The sequence below is a fragment of the Actinia tenebrosa genome, unplaced genomic scaffold (genome assembly GCF_029948245.1).
Source record: "Actinia tenebrosa isolate PJP-AT-01 unplaced genomic scaffold, QUT_ActTen_1.0 PGA_scaffold14__42_contigs__length_11649687, whole genome shotgun sequence".
NCBI lineage: Eukaryota > Metazoa > Cnidaria > Anthozoa > Actiniaria > Actiniidae > Actinia > Actinia tenebrosa.
In genome coordinates, this window is record NW_028292574.1 from 3,242,716 (window position 1) to 3,260,538 (window position 17,823).

A 17,823-nucleotide genomic window follows, 5' to 3' on the forward strand; every position below is an offset into this window, starting at 1 on the left:
TCTTTGTTGCTGTACTACGAAAACTGCAACGCAATCGAAACTACAACGATCGTTGTCCGCCATCTTGATTTTTTGTGAGAAGAGTGAGACTGGTGACAAGTATGCCTCAATTACATGCTCCAGTGATTTCCGGTTTACCGCCTATTTCAATTTCATAACTGAAAATATTGATAACCACCCTGTAATAATCCAACAAAGATGACGGCTGGAGGAAGTTGTTTTACCATGATTCATTCTTCATGGTTGAGTGCTGCTAGGATGTAATAGAAAGCTTATCAGCTGTTGTATTTAGAACCCTAATTTCTTTATATTCAGGTACGTATGATATTCATGTATTTATATCCGTAAGACTCAGTTTATTCCAACATTCTTTCGACGAGTCTTTTTATGCCTACAAAACGTAACCAGGAAATAACTTAATTTGGTAGAGCGCCTGGATTTCCACGTTTTCATTGCTTTTATTATTATTATTAACTTATTTTCTATCTAAAGATTGTAAAGATTATTACTAATATCAAGGATTTTTAGTCATTTTTTACCTTATTACAACTGGATTTTACATTTCAGTTTCATACCTATTCAATTCTTTTAGTGAAGTGAACAAGCTACCTAGACTGGGTATGTGACATCTTCCTTACTGTACATGGAAAAAAGACTTGCCTTGATCTCCAGGTATAAAAATTTTATATTTTGTCTAACAACCTTTATTTAATGTGGCCAATGTACCAATGTACATGCCACAAAATTCTACATTTCCTGGTTGTTGTTATGGATTACGAATTCTCACATTATGCATAATATAAATAGCATAATGTATTCCAAAGTTGACTCATTAACTAACATTTGCCCCCCCCCCCCTCCCTCTGGTGTATGAGCCCATTAGTCTACTGACACAAACAACAACAACAATGTATTTTATATTTCTATCAGCCTATTCAGAGTATTTTATAATCTTATTAGTTCAAATATTATTTGGAAAATGGACTAGGAGTTATAATGTTCACCATTCTAAATGGATAAATTAAAGAATAGTGTGGATCGAGAGTAGCCACATAGTAGTGTGTAGTGTACTATCTCCAGGTCTGGTAATCTTATGTTTTCCAAATATTTAAAAAAATCAATCTTGAGTTTTGAAATTTCAGCATCAAATTACAGTAACTAGCTATGAATGTTGAGATAAAAAATGTAGGAAAAAACTTCAAATTTGGGATGAAAATATTTTTGTGATCCAAGACTCATTCCATCAATCTAGACGATTCTGGATTTTCCAAAAAATCTCATCTGCTTCTTTCTTTTTTAAAAAAATTTCTGAAAATGCAAAATTCAGAAGCAAACTTCAAGTTTAAGGGAGTTTATCACTGATTATATACTCCCTTTAATAAAAATATTATTTAATAAAATAGAACGCTCGATAGACCTTGGTTTGGAAAGTACTAAAGTCCCGGGGGGGGGGGGGGGGGGTACTCCCATATATGAACTATACGGGGATGATCCGCTGAACAGGGTATGGTTTTTCGAGCTTCTTGTCATAAACAGGGTCCAAATTCTTCCTGAGTTTCTTGTCATATTCAGGATTTCTACTTTCGTATTGACTGAAACTGGTTACCATGGTCGTAAAAAAATGATACGTGAGATGACATGATAATTGAAACAGGAACTCAGTGCAATTAATTATATCTTTTGTCATAAACAGGGTCTGCAAATACGATTTATATATATATATATATATATATAAATATGTTTTCCAAAAATAGGGGGGGAATGTTGATATTTTTACATGATTTCAGCATAAAGTCCTTAGTTATGAATAATATAATTAAAATTATAGGATAAAAACTGCAAATTCAGAGTAAAAATGCTTTTCGATCCTCACAATCTGGTGAATTGAAGTCCAGTCCATTCCAGCCATGCACGGTTGCAGATTTTCCAAAAATAAAAAAACACTCATAATTCAGAATTTAGAAGCATAAATTAGATTTTAGAGGTTGGGTATGTTTGTGACACTCATGAAGATTGTCTATACCCTTTCAAAAGCTGAAAATTAATTCTTTTTTTTAAATTTTTATGGTGATCCTAGATCTTACAGTCATTCTCAACCACACGCACCCTCTAGCGATTGATTCTGTCGCGATGAAGAAGGTTTTGATGGGCATCAATCACAAGGAATTTCCCTAGCATTGTCAGTTAACACAAAGCTATAAAGGCATGTGCCTATGGAATGTCATAGAAACGCCTTGATTGACTTCCACCAAAAGCTTCTTCATCTCGACAGAAACAGTTGCTAGAGTGGTGCATGTGATGGAGAATGGTTGTAAGTGTTAGCTCTGAACAAATAGAACACTCAATAGACCCTGGTAACACATGAAAGTCTCAAAAGTACTAAAGTGTTTGACTCTTGGCTTATGGCCCAACAAGAAAAAAGGCAATATTGTAATATTTTCAACAATTCATATCTTATTATTTATGTACAGGGGTGGATGTGGGGGTAGTGAAGGGGGTGACTAGTCACCACCCCCTCCCCTCACCGTTTTGCTCATATTTCTCAGTATTATCCTTAGTAAGTCACCCCCTTCCTTGTATTCCTGGTAAAACCATTGTAACCCCCCTTCTATAATTCCTGGATCTGCTACTGATGTATACAAAAATGTTTTTCTTGATTTCAATTTTTGATATTTAAAAATATTCTTATTATTGATTCGTTCGTTCTAGTGTGTGCTCGTTTAATTATCAATTTATTGTTTGATTTTAGATGAATGTTGAATAACAAGTAAACCTGAAGATGGATATGTTCAAGAAGACTACTTTTGTAAGGTTTTGCTGTGCGTCGGCCTCCAAGTTGCCAGAGGAACTTGGACTGTCAACTGAACAGCTGACTTGTCTGTACAAAGAGTGCATAGAGATGGCTAAACACTGTAATGATATAAGTACCACGATGAATTCATGCATGCTGTTCGTAGTGCATAGCAACAGCTTAGGTAGACATGCTGAATCACTGAGGTGTCTGAAGGAAATACTAACGTTAGCTGTAGCAATACCATGTTATGAGTTAATAGTTCATACATATTTGTCCTTCACATATAAGGAGCTCAACGAGTTTGAAAACGTTGTCTTGCACGCCAAGAAATGGATCGAAATTGCTCAAACTATCGGCGATAAAGAAAACGAAATGTATGGACATCATGAGTTGGGAAATGGGTTTTCATCCTTAGCTCGTTATGATGATGTTATTGACTGTGGCAAAAAATGTCTTAAAATTGCCCATGAAATTGATAGTACTGAAGGCGAGATAAATGCATATAACCTTATAATGGTCGCATATGCAAGCATGCAGAAATATGATGACACTATTCTGTATGCGCACAAGCTTCTTGATTGCGCCATGAAAAACAACAATCAGAAGATTATGATGGAAGCGTACTCAGAGCTAGGAAGAGCACATCTTGTCTTGAACCACTATCAAGATGCCACTGAATATGGACAGAAATGCATTGAAATAGCAAGGGAAATAGAAGAAAGATTTGTTGAAAACTGGACTTACTTATTTTTGGGGAAGATATACAATGCTCTTTCCGACTACGGCAATGCAATTATCTATTGCAAGAAGGGTATTGAGCTTGCAATAACTATTGGCGATAAAGATGCTGAGGCCCATGCTTATGGCGTCCTTGGAGATATATATTATTCCTTGGAGAAATACGATGATGCCATTTCCAACTGCAACAAGTGTGTTCACATTGACAAGGAAGATAATGAAGAAAAAACTGCTGACGTTAATGCGTATCTGACTTTGGGAGAGGTATACCAGTCTTTGGAGAAATACGATGAAGCCATTCAGAATTACAAGCAATGTATAGACATCGTGAACCGTATTGGCCTCGAAAAGGATGATGGGGCAAAAGCGTGTTTGTATCTAGGGGATATTTATGAGAGACTGAAACAATATAATGATGCAGTGCATTATTTCAAGAAATGCATCGACATGGCACAGGAAACTGGTGAGAAAAAGATTGAAGCACAAGGATGTCTCGGTCTTTCGTCTGTATACCACACATCAGATGATAAGGAAAGCATCGATAATGCCATCCAATACGGTAAGAAATGCCTGGACATCTCTCAAGAAATTGGCGACAAAAAAAATGAGATGGAAGGACGTCTTTGTCTCGCTAGAGCATATATAGACTCGTTCCAGTTGAATGAAGTGTCTCAGAGTATAGATGCAGGCATAGCGATTGCTACAGAGCTTGGAGAAAAAGAAGCTGAAGAAAAGTTCAAAGAAATTCGTTCTAATCTTTATGCAAGAGTTGGTTTGTTTGACAAGTGTGATGCTCCCTCAGTAAAAGAATTATTAGAGGTACCAACATGTCCTGAAGATGAGCTCTTGCAGGATCTTGACGAAGCGGTAAAGACAGGCAAGAAAACAGAGAAACTTAGAGCTTCCATCAAGCTTTACAAATTTTATTTTTCCAAAAAAGAATATGAAAAATCAATTAATTACGTTGAGCAGTTAAAAGAGATGGACTTGGGTCCTTCTTTGAAATTGTTCTGTTTCACAGAAATCGGGAACTTGTATCATTTGATGGGTCAGAATGACATGGCTTTACACAGTTTCAAACAAGGGCTACCTACTGCTGAATCTTGCTCTGATACTGATGGGCACCTATCCCAATTCTATCATGGCTTTGGTCAATTATTGTATTCCTTGAACAGAGAACTGAACTTGGCGGAACATTATCTAAGAGAAGCTATACGATGCTTTGAAGCGATCTTTACCACACTTGGTAGTCGTGATGAATTCAAGATCTCAATTTTTGACGAATATATTCATAGTTATAAGCTGTTGGCAATATTGTTAATCATAGGCGAGCAGATCGAGGAATCGCTTTTAGTGTTAGATCGTTGTCGTGCAAGAGCATTGAAAGATCTTATGATGTCAAACTTCAAGATGGAACAAGAGGAGAGCAATGATGAACACCTAGAGTACAGCGATGTTTTGTCTCTGGTCCCAAGAAATGACTTCAGCATTGACTTTTACTCACTTTTTTTTAGTTCTTTTCTGAAGTTTTTCATTGGAGGGGAGACAGATTTGCAATTTCCAATCTGTCTTAATCGTTCGCTACAGATAGACGTCGATAGGTTGTTCGACGAAATGGGTGTTGGTGAGGTGGTTGACTGTGAGAACAGGTCCTTGGACAAAGAAGAAGATATTCAAAAAGAACAAAGTAGAAGCAAAGAAGAATACGAGGGACTTAATCAAGCAACGGCATCACTGCTGAACCTCGATTCTAAAAGAGGAGAATCTAATGAGAATAGTGCTGAAACCAAGGGATCTACTCTAGAAGATCTATTTGATATCTTAGAATGTGATAGAATACTATCATCGAAGCAAGACGAGGTTGTTATTATTCCCGATGGTCCCTTATACCAAGTGCCTTTTCCCGCTTTACGAGATCCTCGCACGGGAAAGTATTTATCAGAGACAAAGCGCATTAGACTTGCTCCTTCATTAGCGACTTTAAAGCACTTTGAAGACTTCCCAACAGACCAAACCAGCGATGCCAAGCCTTTGGTTATTGGTAATCCTTTGGTTGGGAAGGTAATGATGGATGGAGAAGAACAGAATATTCAAGGTTTGCTGGGTGCACAAGCAGAAGCAGTCGTAATAGCTTATAAACTTGGTGTTAAGCCACTAATAGGCGAAGCAGCCACAAAGCAGGCTGTCCTAGAGAAACTACAAAAAGGGGTATCTGTTGTTCACATTGCTGCACATGGTATCCTATCAAAAGCTACCATCGTACTTGCACCTTCTCCTGAGGTAAGAGCAACAAAGATCCCAGATGAAGAAGATTACATGCTGACCATGGCTGATGTACAGAAGGCTCAAGTACGTGCACAGTTAGTTGTGTTAAGCTGCTGTCACAGTGGACGGGGTGAAATCAGAGCTGAAGGAGTAGTTGGCATGTGTCGAGCCTTTCTAGCGTCAGGAGCTCGTGCAGTGGTAGCGTCTCTGTGGGCCATCGATGACGATGCATCACTCGACATTATGACATCGTTTTACGGCAATCTGAAAAATGGGAAAAGTGCCAGTACGAGTCTACAGCTGACAATGAACGAGATGAGAAACACGTATATAGAACCAAAATACTGGGCGCCATTCTTTATCATTGGTGATGATATAACGCTCAAACCCATTTAAAACGTGTTTGTTAAATGATAAAGTGGACGTGTTATAGGCGTATTACGGCATTGGATATATTGGAGAAGCTTAATTACACTATAACCAACTACCACTATTATTATCACCATCACTCCCCATGACTATGACTATAGCCTATGACTACATTTGTAACTACCACTATTATCATCACTATCACTCACCATGACCATGACTTAAACCTATGAGTACATTTGTAACTACCCCTATTATCATGACCATCACTCACCATGACTATGACTATCACCTATGACTACATTTGTAACTACCACTATTATCATGACCATCACTCACCATGACTATGACTATAACCTATGACTACATTTGTAACTACCACTATTATCATGACCATCACTCACCATGACTATGACTTTAACCTATGACTACATTTGTAACTACCACTATTATCATGACCATCACTCACCATGACCATGACTATAACCTATGACTACATTTGTAACTACCACTATTATCATGACCATCACTCACCATGACTATGACTATAACCTATGACTACATTTGTAACTACCACTATTATCATGACCATCACTCACCATGACTATGACTATAACCTATGACTACATTTGTAACTACCACTATTATCATCACCATCACTCATCAAATTAGGCTGAGCTCGAGAGTGCTAACATTTTATTGGCTGCACGATGTCGTGGAATTCCTTTTGATTTTTTGATCTTGTAGTGTGTGAAGTCAAATTTAGATTAGCCAAAAGCCTTGAGATTATGAATGATAACAAGAAATGATAAACTAAAACGATTGTGAAGCTAAAATACGGATGCTAAATAGAAGGTAGATCGTCTCTGTGAGGAGTCAATACTACAAGTATTATCTAATTGGTTTTCTTTAATATCTGTTTGATAATATTGAAAATGTAGAATTATAACAAATGAAACAAAAGCATGGATATTTTCAACAACAAGAGTTCATTATCATTAATGATTATACTGACGCTAGAGAAAAACGTTTGCGCATGTGCGCATTTCAGCACGTTTTCTAAGAATTTTGAAGAGTTCGGGTGAGAAAATAAATGTTTGTTTTCTCCAAGTATACAAAAAAATTCGCGAGTATACTTTTGTCAGACCAAGATACTGTATTAAATAACACAATATGAAAGAATTAGCCTTAAGTTTCAAGCATGGACACTAAGTTTTGGCATTTCGTGAAGATCAATTTATCAGGCATGTTTAAAAGTCAAATTTACATATGTTTTGACTAATTTGCATACAAATTCAGAGCATGCGCAGACGTTTTTCACTCGCGTCGATTATACTTGCAGTTTGTATGATTTTTAATTAAGTTTAACTATTCAAAGAGCAATATATAATATATAATCTAGTAGAATATATAAGCTAAATGATGTATTGGGACGAGAACAATAATTCAACAAATAAAATACATTTACTGCCTACGGCTCGTGTTTGCACTGATCTGCTCTCGAATTCTCCCAACCACATCTCGGTTTGCATTAGCCTGTGCAAACACAGTAAATGTATTTTATTTGTCTTGTGAGATTATTTTCTTCAAAAACAAAAATAACGAAACACGATTCAATAAAAAATTTGAAATTAATTCAAAGTTTCAAATACAAATTCTCCTTACATACTTGTGCATTTGCAATAACCAATCAAATTGCGCGAAAGAAGACGCTTAACCAATCAAGTTGCGAGTTTGATACACGCCTCCAAGCATGAAATTCAAGTTGAAAATTTCTCATTTCAAAGCGAGAAGAAGCCAAACTTTAGCGACTTTCTCCCTTGAGAAAGAGGCTTTTACAAGCAAATCTTGATAAAATAATAATTCCAAAGCTTAACCAATGACTTCAGTCATTCTAGACTAAAAAGAAAACACTATTTTGAGTGCTAGAACTAGCTAAATTCAAGCTTGATTTCCGTCGGTGTTGTCGAAAGAGTTCGTCGAGGTTCTCCGAGTTCAGGCTGGCAAATCTGGATTTTTGCTTTTTTGTTGAAGGCTCTTCTGGTGGTTCTACTATTTCAGATGCTTCCTCAGGAAAGTCAAAGTCTAAGCTTGGAAAATTAGCCATATTCTTCTAATTTTACTGGAGTTATGACTATTTGTGTACAAGTACCACTTCCAAACAAAACTCAAATTTTCCCGCCGGTGTCGACACGCGTCACAACCGTGTTTGCACGTGTACAGGGAAATGCAAACACGGCTCTCGGCCAATCACAGCACAGGTACTATCTGAATTATTTTATAATTAAAAATACGCATCTATTTTTTAAGAATCTGTTTTGCATCGTTTCAGAAGTAGTTTGGACGCGTGTGAATGTTTAGAGAATGCTCAAAATTGTGGACAATATTTTAACTATTTAATTGTCTTATGAGCAACCGTAAACAAAGAAAAGACACTCAAGGGAATAACACGTGGTCTGAAACAGGAAATCATTTCGCCTGAGGTAAAGAGCTATATTAAGTTTAAAATAATTGTACTAACATTTAAAGTGCTTCATTGTCTTTTGCCAAGAACTCATCACCTTTCACAAATCTGCAAGAAATCTTCGCTCGTCTTCTCACTTGTTGCTGTCTTCAAAACCTTATATTCTCAAGTCGTGTGGTCTACGTTCTTTCTCAGTTGCTGCTCCTCTACTCTGGAACGCCTTACCTTCTTCAATTAGAGATATTTCCAGTTTATCTTTATTCAAATCTAAACTCAAGACTCATTTATTTCAATTAGCTTTTTCTTTATAATCATATTGTCTATCTTATTTATTCATTCATTTGCGTATGTTACTAAGCGCTTAGAACAGACTTTTATTATATAGATATCGATGAAATACCAGGTTTTCTCTAGTGTCGAAAACTTGATATCTTTCACCAGTGGAAGATACCATATCTTCCACACGTGAAGGTATCACTGTTGAATCGGCTTGCTATTTTAATAAAGAATTTTTGAGCTTTTGCTTTATTTAAGTTTTATCGATATCTATATAATAAACAGAACATTACATGGCCGCTTGGAGATACGAATTTTATCTTCTCGTGTTCAATTTAGATATCTCACTCGTTCGCTGCCCTCACTCGTGAGATATCAATTGAACACTCGAAGATAAAATTCGTATCTCCGCGCGCCCATGTAATATCTTCTATGTATAAGTGCTATATATTAAGCTATATATATTATTATATTATTATATTACGATTTGCAGAATAATTTCTCTTACTCACAGCGATTTGAGAGTCGACAGTCCATTGAATGCGCGGTGTCCTTGACAAGCAAGATTCTGGTTTTGACATGCAGTGGATCTCATGTTTGAGTGGATCATTCCTGGTCATATATTCACTACTTTTACAAGTCTTCTGTATCTGAAGAAAGCTGCATCTTCTATGTTGGTAAGTCGTTCTTTAAGTATCCCTTAAAAATGAAAGCGCATTTAATCCTAGTAAAAGTGCGCGAGGCGAGAATGAGAAAATTACAACCGCCAATTCAGTGAATCTCTTGCATTTTCGCCATTTGTATGAATGTTTAAAACACAGTGATCACCACCATCATCATCATAACTCGTTGCGCCAGGAAGGCTTTTTAAAACCGTTAAAACCCCAATACGTATGTAATTCAAATGCGTCTCAATCCTTTCTAGTTTGCGTTAAAAATCTTTTCAAACGAGATGCATCTGCATGTGATAAATAGATTCCCGCGAAATTAAGGTCTATGGCGTTTCTTTGGATAAGTGCATTTGAAAGGCTTAAAATGCGAAACGACGATGTATACAAAATGTCGGGGCAAGGAACAGTCCACACTTCACTACAATATTGAAATTGAGATCACGTGACTGAAGGCGGTAGGGTCTGGTCACGTGATAGCCCGCCAAAAGCACAGTTCAGTGCGCCAATAGGTCACTTACTAAGACTACCAGACTCCCTTGCAAACTTTCTTTTGTTCAGTTGATTACCACCAATTATCTTACTCTTCTCATGAGGAAATAAGAATTTGAATAAGAAAGAACATTCGCGAAGCATCTTGGTAGTGGTAATTAAATGACGTCATCTTACACACGGCCTATACTAAAGAATAGACTTTTTTCTCAAGGTTGCGTGCGCATCCAAATTTGACGGGCCACGATACCAGAACAGGAGCTTTATGACGAGAATTATCATACACTTCTACGAAATGTTTCGATAATAATTCTCCCCTTTAGATAAACCTACTTGCAAGAACGTTGTCATACGAAAATAGATCATTAGTGATTTAGTGGCATAGGAATTATATCAAAAAACAAAAGAAGATCACTGAAGCTGAACTTTTTCTTTTGTCTTTTAATGTATTCCTTTCTCACTAAATTACTATTGTTCTAATATCGTATGACAAAGTTCTTGCAAGTAGGTGTATTAGGCCCCGTCCACACGTATCCGCAAATTTTTGTATCCGCAATTTTTTTTTACGGATACGGGTTGCGTCCACATATGTCCGCAAATTTTTGTGTCCGTATCCGCAAATTTTACGAAAACGGATACGTGTGGACGGTGAAAACGATTCGAATACGCTGCGTGTGGACGCAAACATTTTCGTGTCCGCAAAAAATAATTTGCGGATACAAACATTTCCGGATACGCGTGGACGGGGCTTAAAACTGGCTTCTCAAATTTACTGAATTTGCGTCTTTCAATTTTTGTGGCCAGTCAAGTTGGATGCGCACGCATCCTTGAAGAAACCGTCAGTTTTATCATTATCAGTGTACGAAGGCCATATACAACTTCGATCTTTAGCTTCGCATGTGATATGTGGCCTAAAACCATCTTAACACCTTGAAAATCAATTTTTTGTTTCACAGTGTTTTAGATGAAGCATTTGTTTTCAATCTTCACTCTATATGACAAGAGATATACCAAGTGTTGGAGAATGATGCTAAAATATAATGAACCAATCGAGAAGCTCCAGAAAAACTGTTTCAAACCTAGCAGAGGTAAGGGATAATTGAACTTTTCATGCTCGTTGCTTTAACATGAGTGTTAACGGTCAAGTTTTCAACCCGTTGTGCGGATTACTGATCTGTAATAGACCCCTTGCAGGACTTTGCAGTGCAGATCAATCTGGGGGACAAAACAATAGGTTCCAATTCTCAGAAGATTGGAATTATTTTTTGTTTTGTCTCCCAGATTGAGCTGCTTTGACGTCACCTGCAAGGGGTCTATAGTTTCCTTCAATGTTGTCGGTTTCTGACCCTCCATAGCTGTCCCTACAAAGGTCTTCAGGGCGTAAGATATTTGCATTGACATTGATATATAACAGCTTTGAAGAAGACTGTTTTTCCGAAAGGTCCTAAAGTGAACATTAAATATTCTGAGTGTCGGCACGCAACGCTCATTCGCCTAAGTACTGTGCCGGTTAGTTGGGTCTGTTTTGACAAGGCCCCTTGGCAAGTGTTAACTTTTTCACCTTATCCTACACGAAAATTGTAGTTATTTAGTTAACTATTTGACAGCAATTTTGAGTTCGATCGCTTTAAATACGCCAGAGAACCAGCCTTAAAGATTTCGAGTGTATTTTTGGTAGAATTTTGGGTATATTGCAACAGAACGAACCATAACCATTTCCATGGCAACACATTCGAAGACCCCAACATGGGGTGTTTTCGTGCCGACTCCTGCTCGGATAAACCTGCTCACAAAGTTTCAGCCCTGCTTCTTCAGTTTTCTTTCATTTATAAGCCCTTTGATTTTTGTTTTTAACACATTTGTTTTCGAAACGCGCAGTCCTGAACTACTGTGATGAGGATCAGTATCTTGGGTATCTAAATATCGTTTTAGAAACGCGTAGTTGTGAACTACTTTGATCAGGATCAGTATCTTGGCTATCTAAATATCGTTTTAGACACACGCAGTTGTGAACTACTTTGATCAGGATCAGTATCTTGGCTATCTAAATATCGTTTTAGACACACGCAGTTGTGAACTACTTTGATCAGGATCAGTAACTTGGCTATCTAAATATCGTTTTAGAAACACGCAGTTGTGAACTACTGTGATCAGGATCAGTATCTTGGCTATCTAAATATCGTTTTAGACACACGCAGTTGTGGACTACTGTGATCAGGATCAATATCTTGGCTATCTAAATATCGTTTTAGAAACACACAGTTGTGAACTACTTTGATCAGGATCAGTATCTTGGCTATCTAAATATCGTTTTAGACACACGCAGTTGTGAACTACTTTGATCAGGATCAGTATCTTGGCCATCTAAATATCGTTTTAGAAACGTGCAGTTGTGAACTACTGTGATCAGGATCAGTATCTTGGCTATCTAAATATCGTTTTAGACACTGTTCAAATCCTAGACAAATTTCTATTTCACCAATCACTTCAATTTTTTCCAGAACTAGACTTATCAAGGCCACGAAAACATCGTGAATAATGTGTGTGGTTAAAAGCAGCTTCTAAGTTCCAATTCCAAGAAAATATGTATTGTATGTATTATTATAGAATTTTTGCATAGAATTTGTTACAATATTATTCACGGCTCTCTGGAAGAGCTTCAGATGTATTAATGGGATTCCGCGTTGAAAGAAAGTGTATTCATATTAAGAGGAAATATTTTTCAATAATGAGCAATAATTGCAAAAAGCGCCAAAACCTAGACTTTCGCATGAGTTTTGATCCCAATTTTCGTTTTGGGTTAACACTCAAAACCTTTTTTAAACAGTTACAAACTGATGTACTATGATAAAATGCCTGTTTGAAGCGGTATTTTCAATTGTACACAGATGTTTTGTTGCATTTGTGTTAGAATGTTGCTTTGTCAGGCCTTTTTATATAAAATATATGGGAAATAAGCAAATAAAGGCCTAAACCTCATTTTCGAATAAAATGTTTGCTTTGGGTTAACACTTTGATTCCACTTTCATCGGTCATCTCCACTTCCAAACAACTTAAACTTTCTGAATAACAAGATTTTAGCCTTGTACAACAGCCTTTCTTCAAGAAAATAGTTTTTGGCGCTCACTGCTTGAATACGAAAAGAATTCTCTCTTAAAATAAACTAGAGAAAGAAGAAGAACAGTAGTTAGAATATCAACAAGAGCAGCATGACACCGAAATTTCTGATGCATTTTTATTTCATGTAATTATATCTTTACTTAATTTTTCTTTTTTCATTTTTATCCCTCATTTAACCTTTACAAACTTACTTCTCATTTTCTTTTTAACTTTATAATTAATTACGATTAATCCTCGGTAGTTTTCCATGGTCATGTTACTTCACTGATCATCAAGAATGGGAGCTCTCTTCAAGGGTTCAACGTCTGGCAATTCAGGATATTCAAAGCGAGAGGACATCTCCCTCTTTCGCCCTGAGCTGGTGTGTTCCACCAGCACCCACCATTCCCTTTTATAATATTCCTTGCCTCCATAACCAACGTATGCATATCCATAAAAGTAAGCCGCTTTGCCTGGGATCATGTGACCGTCTGAGTACAGAAACCTGGACACGTAGAGGGGCTTGCCTGCAAAATACATACAGATATATATCATGAATACATACAGAATTATATCAGTCTGCTAACGAGTCCATATAACTGTAGCATCATCCCATTTTTTGTTTCTGTCACTTTGGACCATGCTCATTCATTCATTCATGTAAGGACTTACCATTCAGCTGATAAACATTTTACACAAGACAGCGAATGGAGAGTTTGCTCTGGTTTGTGCACTTACCCTTATCAGAACCTCCAACAACAGCATTAGCAGGGGGAGTTTTGCCACTGCTTTTTTTCCATTCCAAATGTGATCTCCATCCAGGGTTAGTGAGGATCTCGTAGCTGCTTCTATAATGCTCTTTTCCTCCCCAGGATGTATGGGCCAATCTGCTGGATGGATTCATCTTTCCAGGGGTGAGACCAGAGCTTATTCCGACTCTGGCAACGTACAGGACCTGAAAAAGTGTGTGTAATAAATAGTCAACGTGCACGTATTCCGAAAACTGGGGCTCAAACATAGGACTAACACCATATCATCGTTTCAATAGAGCACGTTATTTCCATGAAAACATTAAAATACATAGAATGTGGTAATTTTTTTGTATATTGATGGTTTACAGGAAGCTAATGAAAAGAGAAGTGACTCTCACGTGTGGGATGCTCGCAAAATACACGAGATCACATCTTCTCCCCGTTCGCAGTCTTAGCGACGACGGGGTATCGATAAGTCTACGGAGTCACTGTGATATTGCCCGTGTAAAGCAAACCTGGAATTACGCTAATAAAAACAAGGAAATGTAGTGCTCAACTAATCCAATTGGATTGAATATTCGTTATGGAGTCGGTCAACACCGACACTTTGAATTTTGGGCCTGTTATTCAGCTACTTGCTCGAAAAAAAGGTAATTTACACAGAACAGAGAGAAGTCGAAACAGACGTAAAGTTCCTGAGGATTGAACTTTGGACCTCTAGCTCCTCGACGAAAGAGACCCTGTGAACCCTAAAATGGCTAGAGTTTTCATGGCATGAAACATTTGGGTCGTCCTTCACGAATTTGCAAGATGTGATCCTATTGGAGGGCACACATGTGTACAACCAAGGGCACTAGGACACCGAATGTGGTTGGATTTTTATAGATTTTTTTTCCTTTCGATTATTTGAATTAAATTAACGATATACTTGTTTGACTTATCTTGTGTCCGTGTTCCTTCGTTCGCTGTTGTAATGCAGACATTTTCATTCCAAAGGTCAAACGGTTTGAATAGCCTATGAGCGTTACTTCTTTAACGGCTGTTCCGTACTTGACTCTGTTTGTACTATACCAACAACAACGCGACCGCGCGATGCTCCTTACGTCAGTAATATTCAACCGTCCAGAGTTAATATGGTTAATCAAATTCACCTTAAGTTCCATATAGAGCTCCGGGGTAGGCTACTAGCCTGCGGGGCTCTATATCTAAATCTATAGAAATCCAGCCACATTCGGTGTCCTAGTGCCCTTGGTAGAACAATAGGAAACAATGACCTTTCCCCAACCCCGCCCCTAAACCTAACCAATCACAGGGGACGTTGCAAATTCGTGAAGCCCAACCCAAACATTTCTCCTGAATAGACTTACCTCTCCTGGATAGTTTTCCCCCCCTGCTACAGCATATTCTGGGACTTGACCGTTGGAAGCCTTGATCCACTTCAAATTGGAAGCCGCGTTCTGGCATTGTATCGATAAATAAGTGGATGTCAGTAAGACTTAAACATATCGTAGACAAAATATGTTCGGTTTTTCAGTTATTACTGAAAATGAAAAGGAGAATCAGTGGAAATAATGAAGAGAGAGGAGAAGAGAGCTAACGAAAATGAGAGAGGAAATAACCTCAAAGAAAGAAAAATGTAAAACAACAAACAAACAGAAAAAGAACCTAAAAACTGAATTAACATTTAAAAGAACAATGCTATAAAAACATGAACTTACCGCAGTTTCTAACATGAAGACCACGGCGAGCAAAATAGAAAACTTCATCCAAAAACTTCCCATGTCTAAAACACAGTTGAAAGAGAGTAGAATAGATTATTTTTTCTTTGTAAAGAAAAGTCGTGCACAATTCAGGCTAAAGTAACAATAACTGAGTTTAGTATATATATATAACGAGAATTCCATAGCGTAAAGCCTATGAATATAAATCTTTATCATATAATTATCCATAAAATACCTATATTTTTCTTTTTCGAAAAACTGATATTTTCACATGTGAAAATATCGTTACCATGTGTATTTAAGCTATTAGTTAGTTAGTTATAATAATAAAAAGCTTATTAAGTTGATTTTATGGATAATTATATAATAAACAGAATATTACATGGGCGCTTGGAGATACGAAATTTATCTTCTCGTGTTGAAAATCTCTCACTCTTTCGCTACGCTCACTCGTGGGAGATCTTTTCAACACTCGAAGATAAAATTCGTATCTCCGCGCACCCATGTAATATCCTCTATATATTTTCAGGTGAAAAACAGTAATACGTCCAATCAGCGTATAGCATTTTTCACATGTGAAAAATATAACCAATCAGAATCGTCGATAAATTCCTCAGTCAATCAGAGAACGAGAAATAACACTTTACTGGCTTCTTGGTCAGAGGAAAAAAAGCTGTTGTTTTTGAAAGTTGACGGGCTGTTTTCTGTCCAGTTTTTGCGAATTTGTCGAGGAAAAACAACAGTAAGAACCTTTTAGTAAACAAAGAAGAAGACTGATAGCCTTTGGTGTAAGGGTGTTTGAAGCCAGAAAAATCAGAGAAAGACGTCCAAATATCAAAACGAACGAGCTAGTGGTTTCTACTTCTCGCCGAAGATGGAGGTTTCAAGCTAAAAACTGTGCCGTCCTTGAAGACTTTATCTAAAAATGTTTCTTGATGCATTAATCCTATGGTTTAAGAAAACCTGGAGATAGGCTGGCGAAGAAACGAAAAAGCAGAAGGTATTTTCTTTTCTTGCAATTTTCTTCCCAAGGATTCAACAGTTTGGCTTCAGCTTTCAAAAGTTGTAGACTTGATGTTTTTTCTTTTCTTTCTTGATATGATTCAAACACTTTATATTACGAAAAATGGTGTTTTTGTTTGCACAAGATTTGTCGGTGTTTTTTTTTTTTGGAGTTTACAAGTTTACATCCACACACGCTTTCAATAAAATCATTTTTATGCCAAAAAATTCTCGTTACATATATAATAAACAGATAACACCATAGAAAGTGCTTTGTACAGGATTATATTCATTCGTTGTTTGCGTAAAACACTCACTCGCTCGTACCTCGCTCTTTCGTGCTTTACACAAACAACTCGTGAATATAATCCCGTACGTCGCACTTTCTATGAAGTAATCTTTATATATTCTGCTTACCAATAACTTTGTTCAACGGTTCTTCGGTTTTAGTGACTTCTCCTCCTTGCGCTGTGCTTTGTTCAGAATGGCAACTGTGTGTCTTATGTAGGACTTTTCAGTATCCCGAGTACACGTGTGTACTTTAGGGCTTGGGTTGACAAGGGGATACGGCTTGGAAGAGAAAGAATTGTTTACCATTTCAACTATTGAAATATTAAAAAAAATAACCCATTATTGCTCGTTCGTTTTTTGGTAAACATGTTATTATCGATTTATTATTAGATCAAAGAATCTTCTTGACAAGGTTTGAAATAGAAGTATCAGGTTTTTACGGTGGCTTTGAAGTGCCATCTACTTTTTATTTTATGTCGACTTTCTTAGCGACTTTTTTTAGCGACTTTTTGCTTTTACCATGTTCAACCGGTGAACTACTTTATCACTCGCACACACTGTACGCTATTACTACGGGCTCATTTTTCTTAGGAAAATGGCTGAAACAAAGACAGCTCGTTTGTTAAGGTTATGGTTACTGTTGTTATTCTTGAAGGTAGCAGTTGTTCAGTGTGTCCTTCCACAAAATGGGTTGGAATATTAAAAAATAAGAAACATTCAGTCCGAATCTCACAAAAAGAGTGGAGAAACTGATTTTGAAATATTAGAAAAATAACCTATTAGAGTGCAAACAATATAACCGTGAAACTTTAGTCATACTAAATAGCACACTGTCATGCAAATTCCATTGTTTTCTATTGTTTAATTAGCACTATTTTGTACTATTTAGTAA

At 37.0% G+C, this 17,823-nt stretch overlaps 2 protein-coding genes across 6 annotated transcripts in view; one reads left to right on the forward strand and one right to left on the reverse strand.

Annotated features, from left to right (window-relative positions):
• LOC116288618 (uncharacterized) overlaps positions 1–7,801 on the forward strand; it is a 27,830-nt gene extending 20,029 nt beyond the window's left edge. For 3 of the 5 annotated variants that reach the window (XM_089029433.1, XM_089029434.1, XM_089029432.1), the window contains one exon: positions 2,750–7,801. In XM_089029433.1, coding sequence (XP_088885559.1) covers positions 2,780–6,193 — 3,414 coding nt within the window. In that variant the 5' untranslated portion in view covers positions 2,750–2,779 and the 3' untranslated portion in view covers positions 6,194–7,801. Of the gene's footprint in view, positions 1–190; positions 316–567; positions 673–2,749 lie in introns of those variants that run through there. The other 2 variants (XM_089029430.1, XM_089029431.1) reach the window with 2 other exon arrangements.
• Positions 7,802–13,287: 5,486 nt separating this feature from the next.
• LOC116306141 (pfs47 receptor) lies at positions 13,288–17,203 on the reverse strand. The gene is made up of 5 exons (XM_089029436.1): positions 17,058–17,203; positions 15,636–15,700; positions 15,285–15,374; positions 13,904–14,120; positions 13,288–13,692 (listed from the first exon to the last, which is right to left on the reverse strand). Exons 2-5 carry the CDS (start codon positions 15,696–15,698, stop codon positions 13,448–13,450), a joined length of 615 nt encoding a protein of 204 aa, XP_088885562.1. The 5' UTR covers positions 15,699–15,700; positions 17,058–17,203; the 3' UTR covers positions 13,288–13,447.
• Between the last annotated feature and the right edge of the window lie 620 nt (positions 17,204–17,823).

Coding starts and splice junctions, on each gene's coding strand:
- LOC116306141 (XM_089029436.1), bottom strand. CDS start 15,698: ATGGGAAGTTTTTGGATGAAGTTTTCTATTTTGCTCGCCGTGGTCTTC. Junction 15,375..15,635: donor TCTTCATGTTAGAAACTGCG/GTAAGTTCATGT, acceptor ATACAATGCCAG/AACGCGGCTTCCAATTTGAA. Junction 14,121..15,284: donor GGGAAAACTATCCAGGAGAG/GTAAGTCTATTC, acceptor ACACTTTTTCAG/GTCCTGTACGTTGCCAGAGT.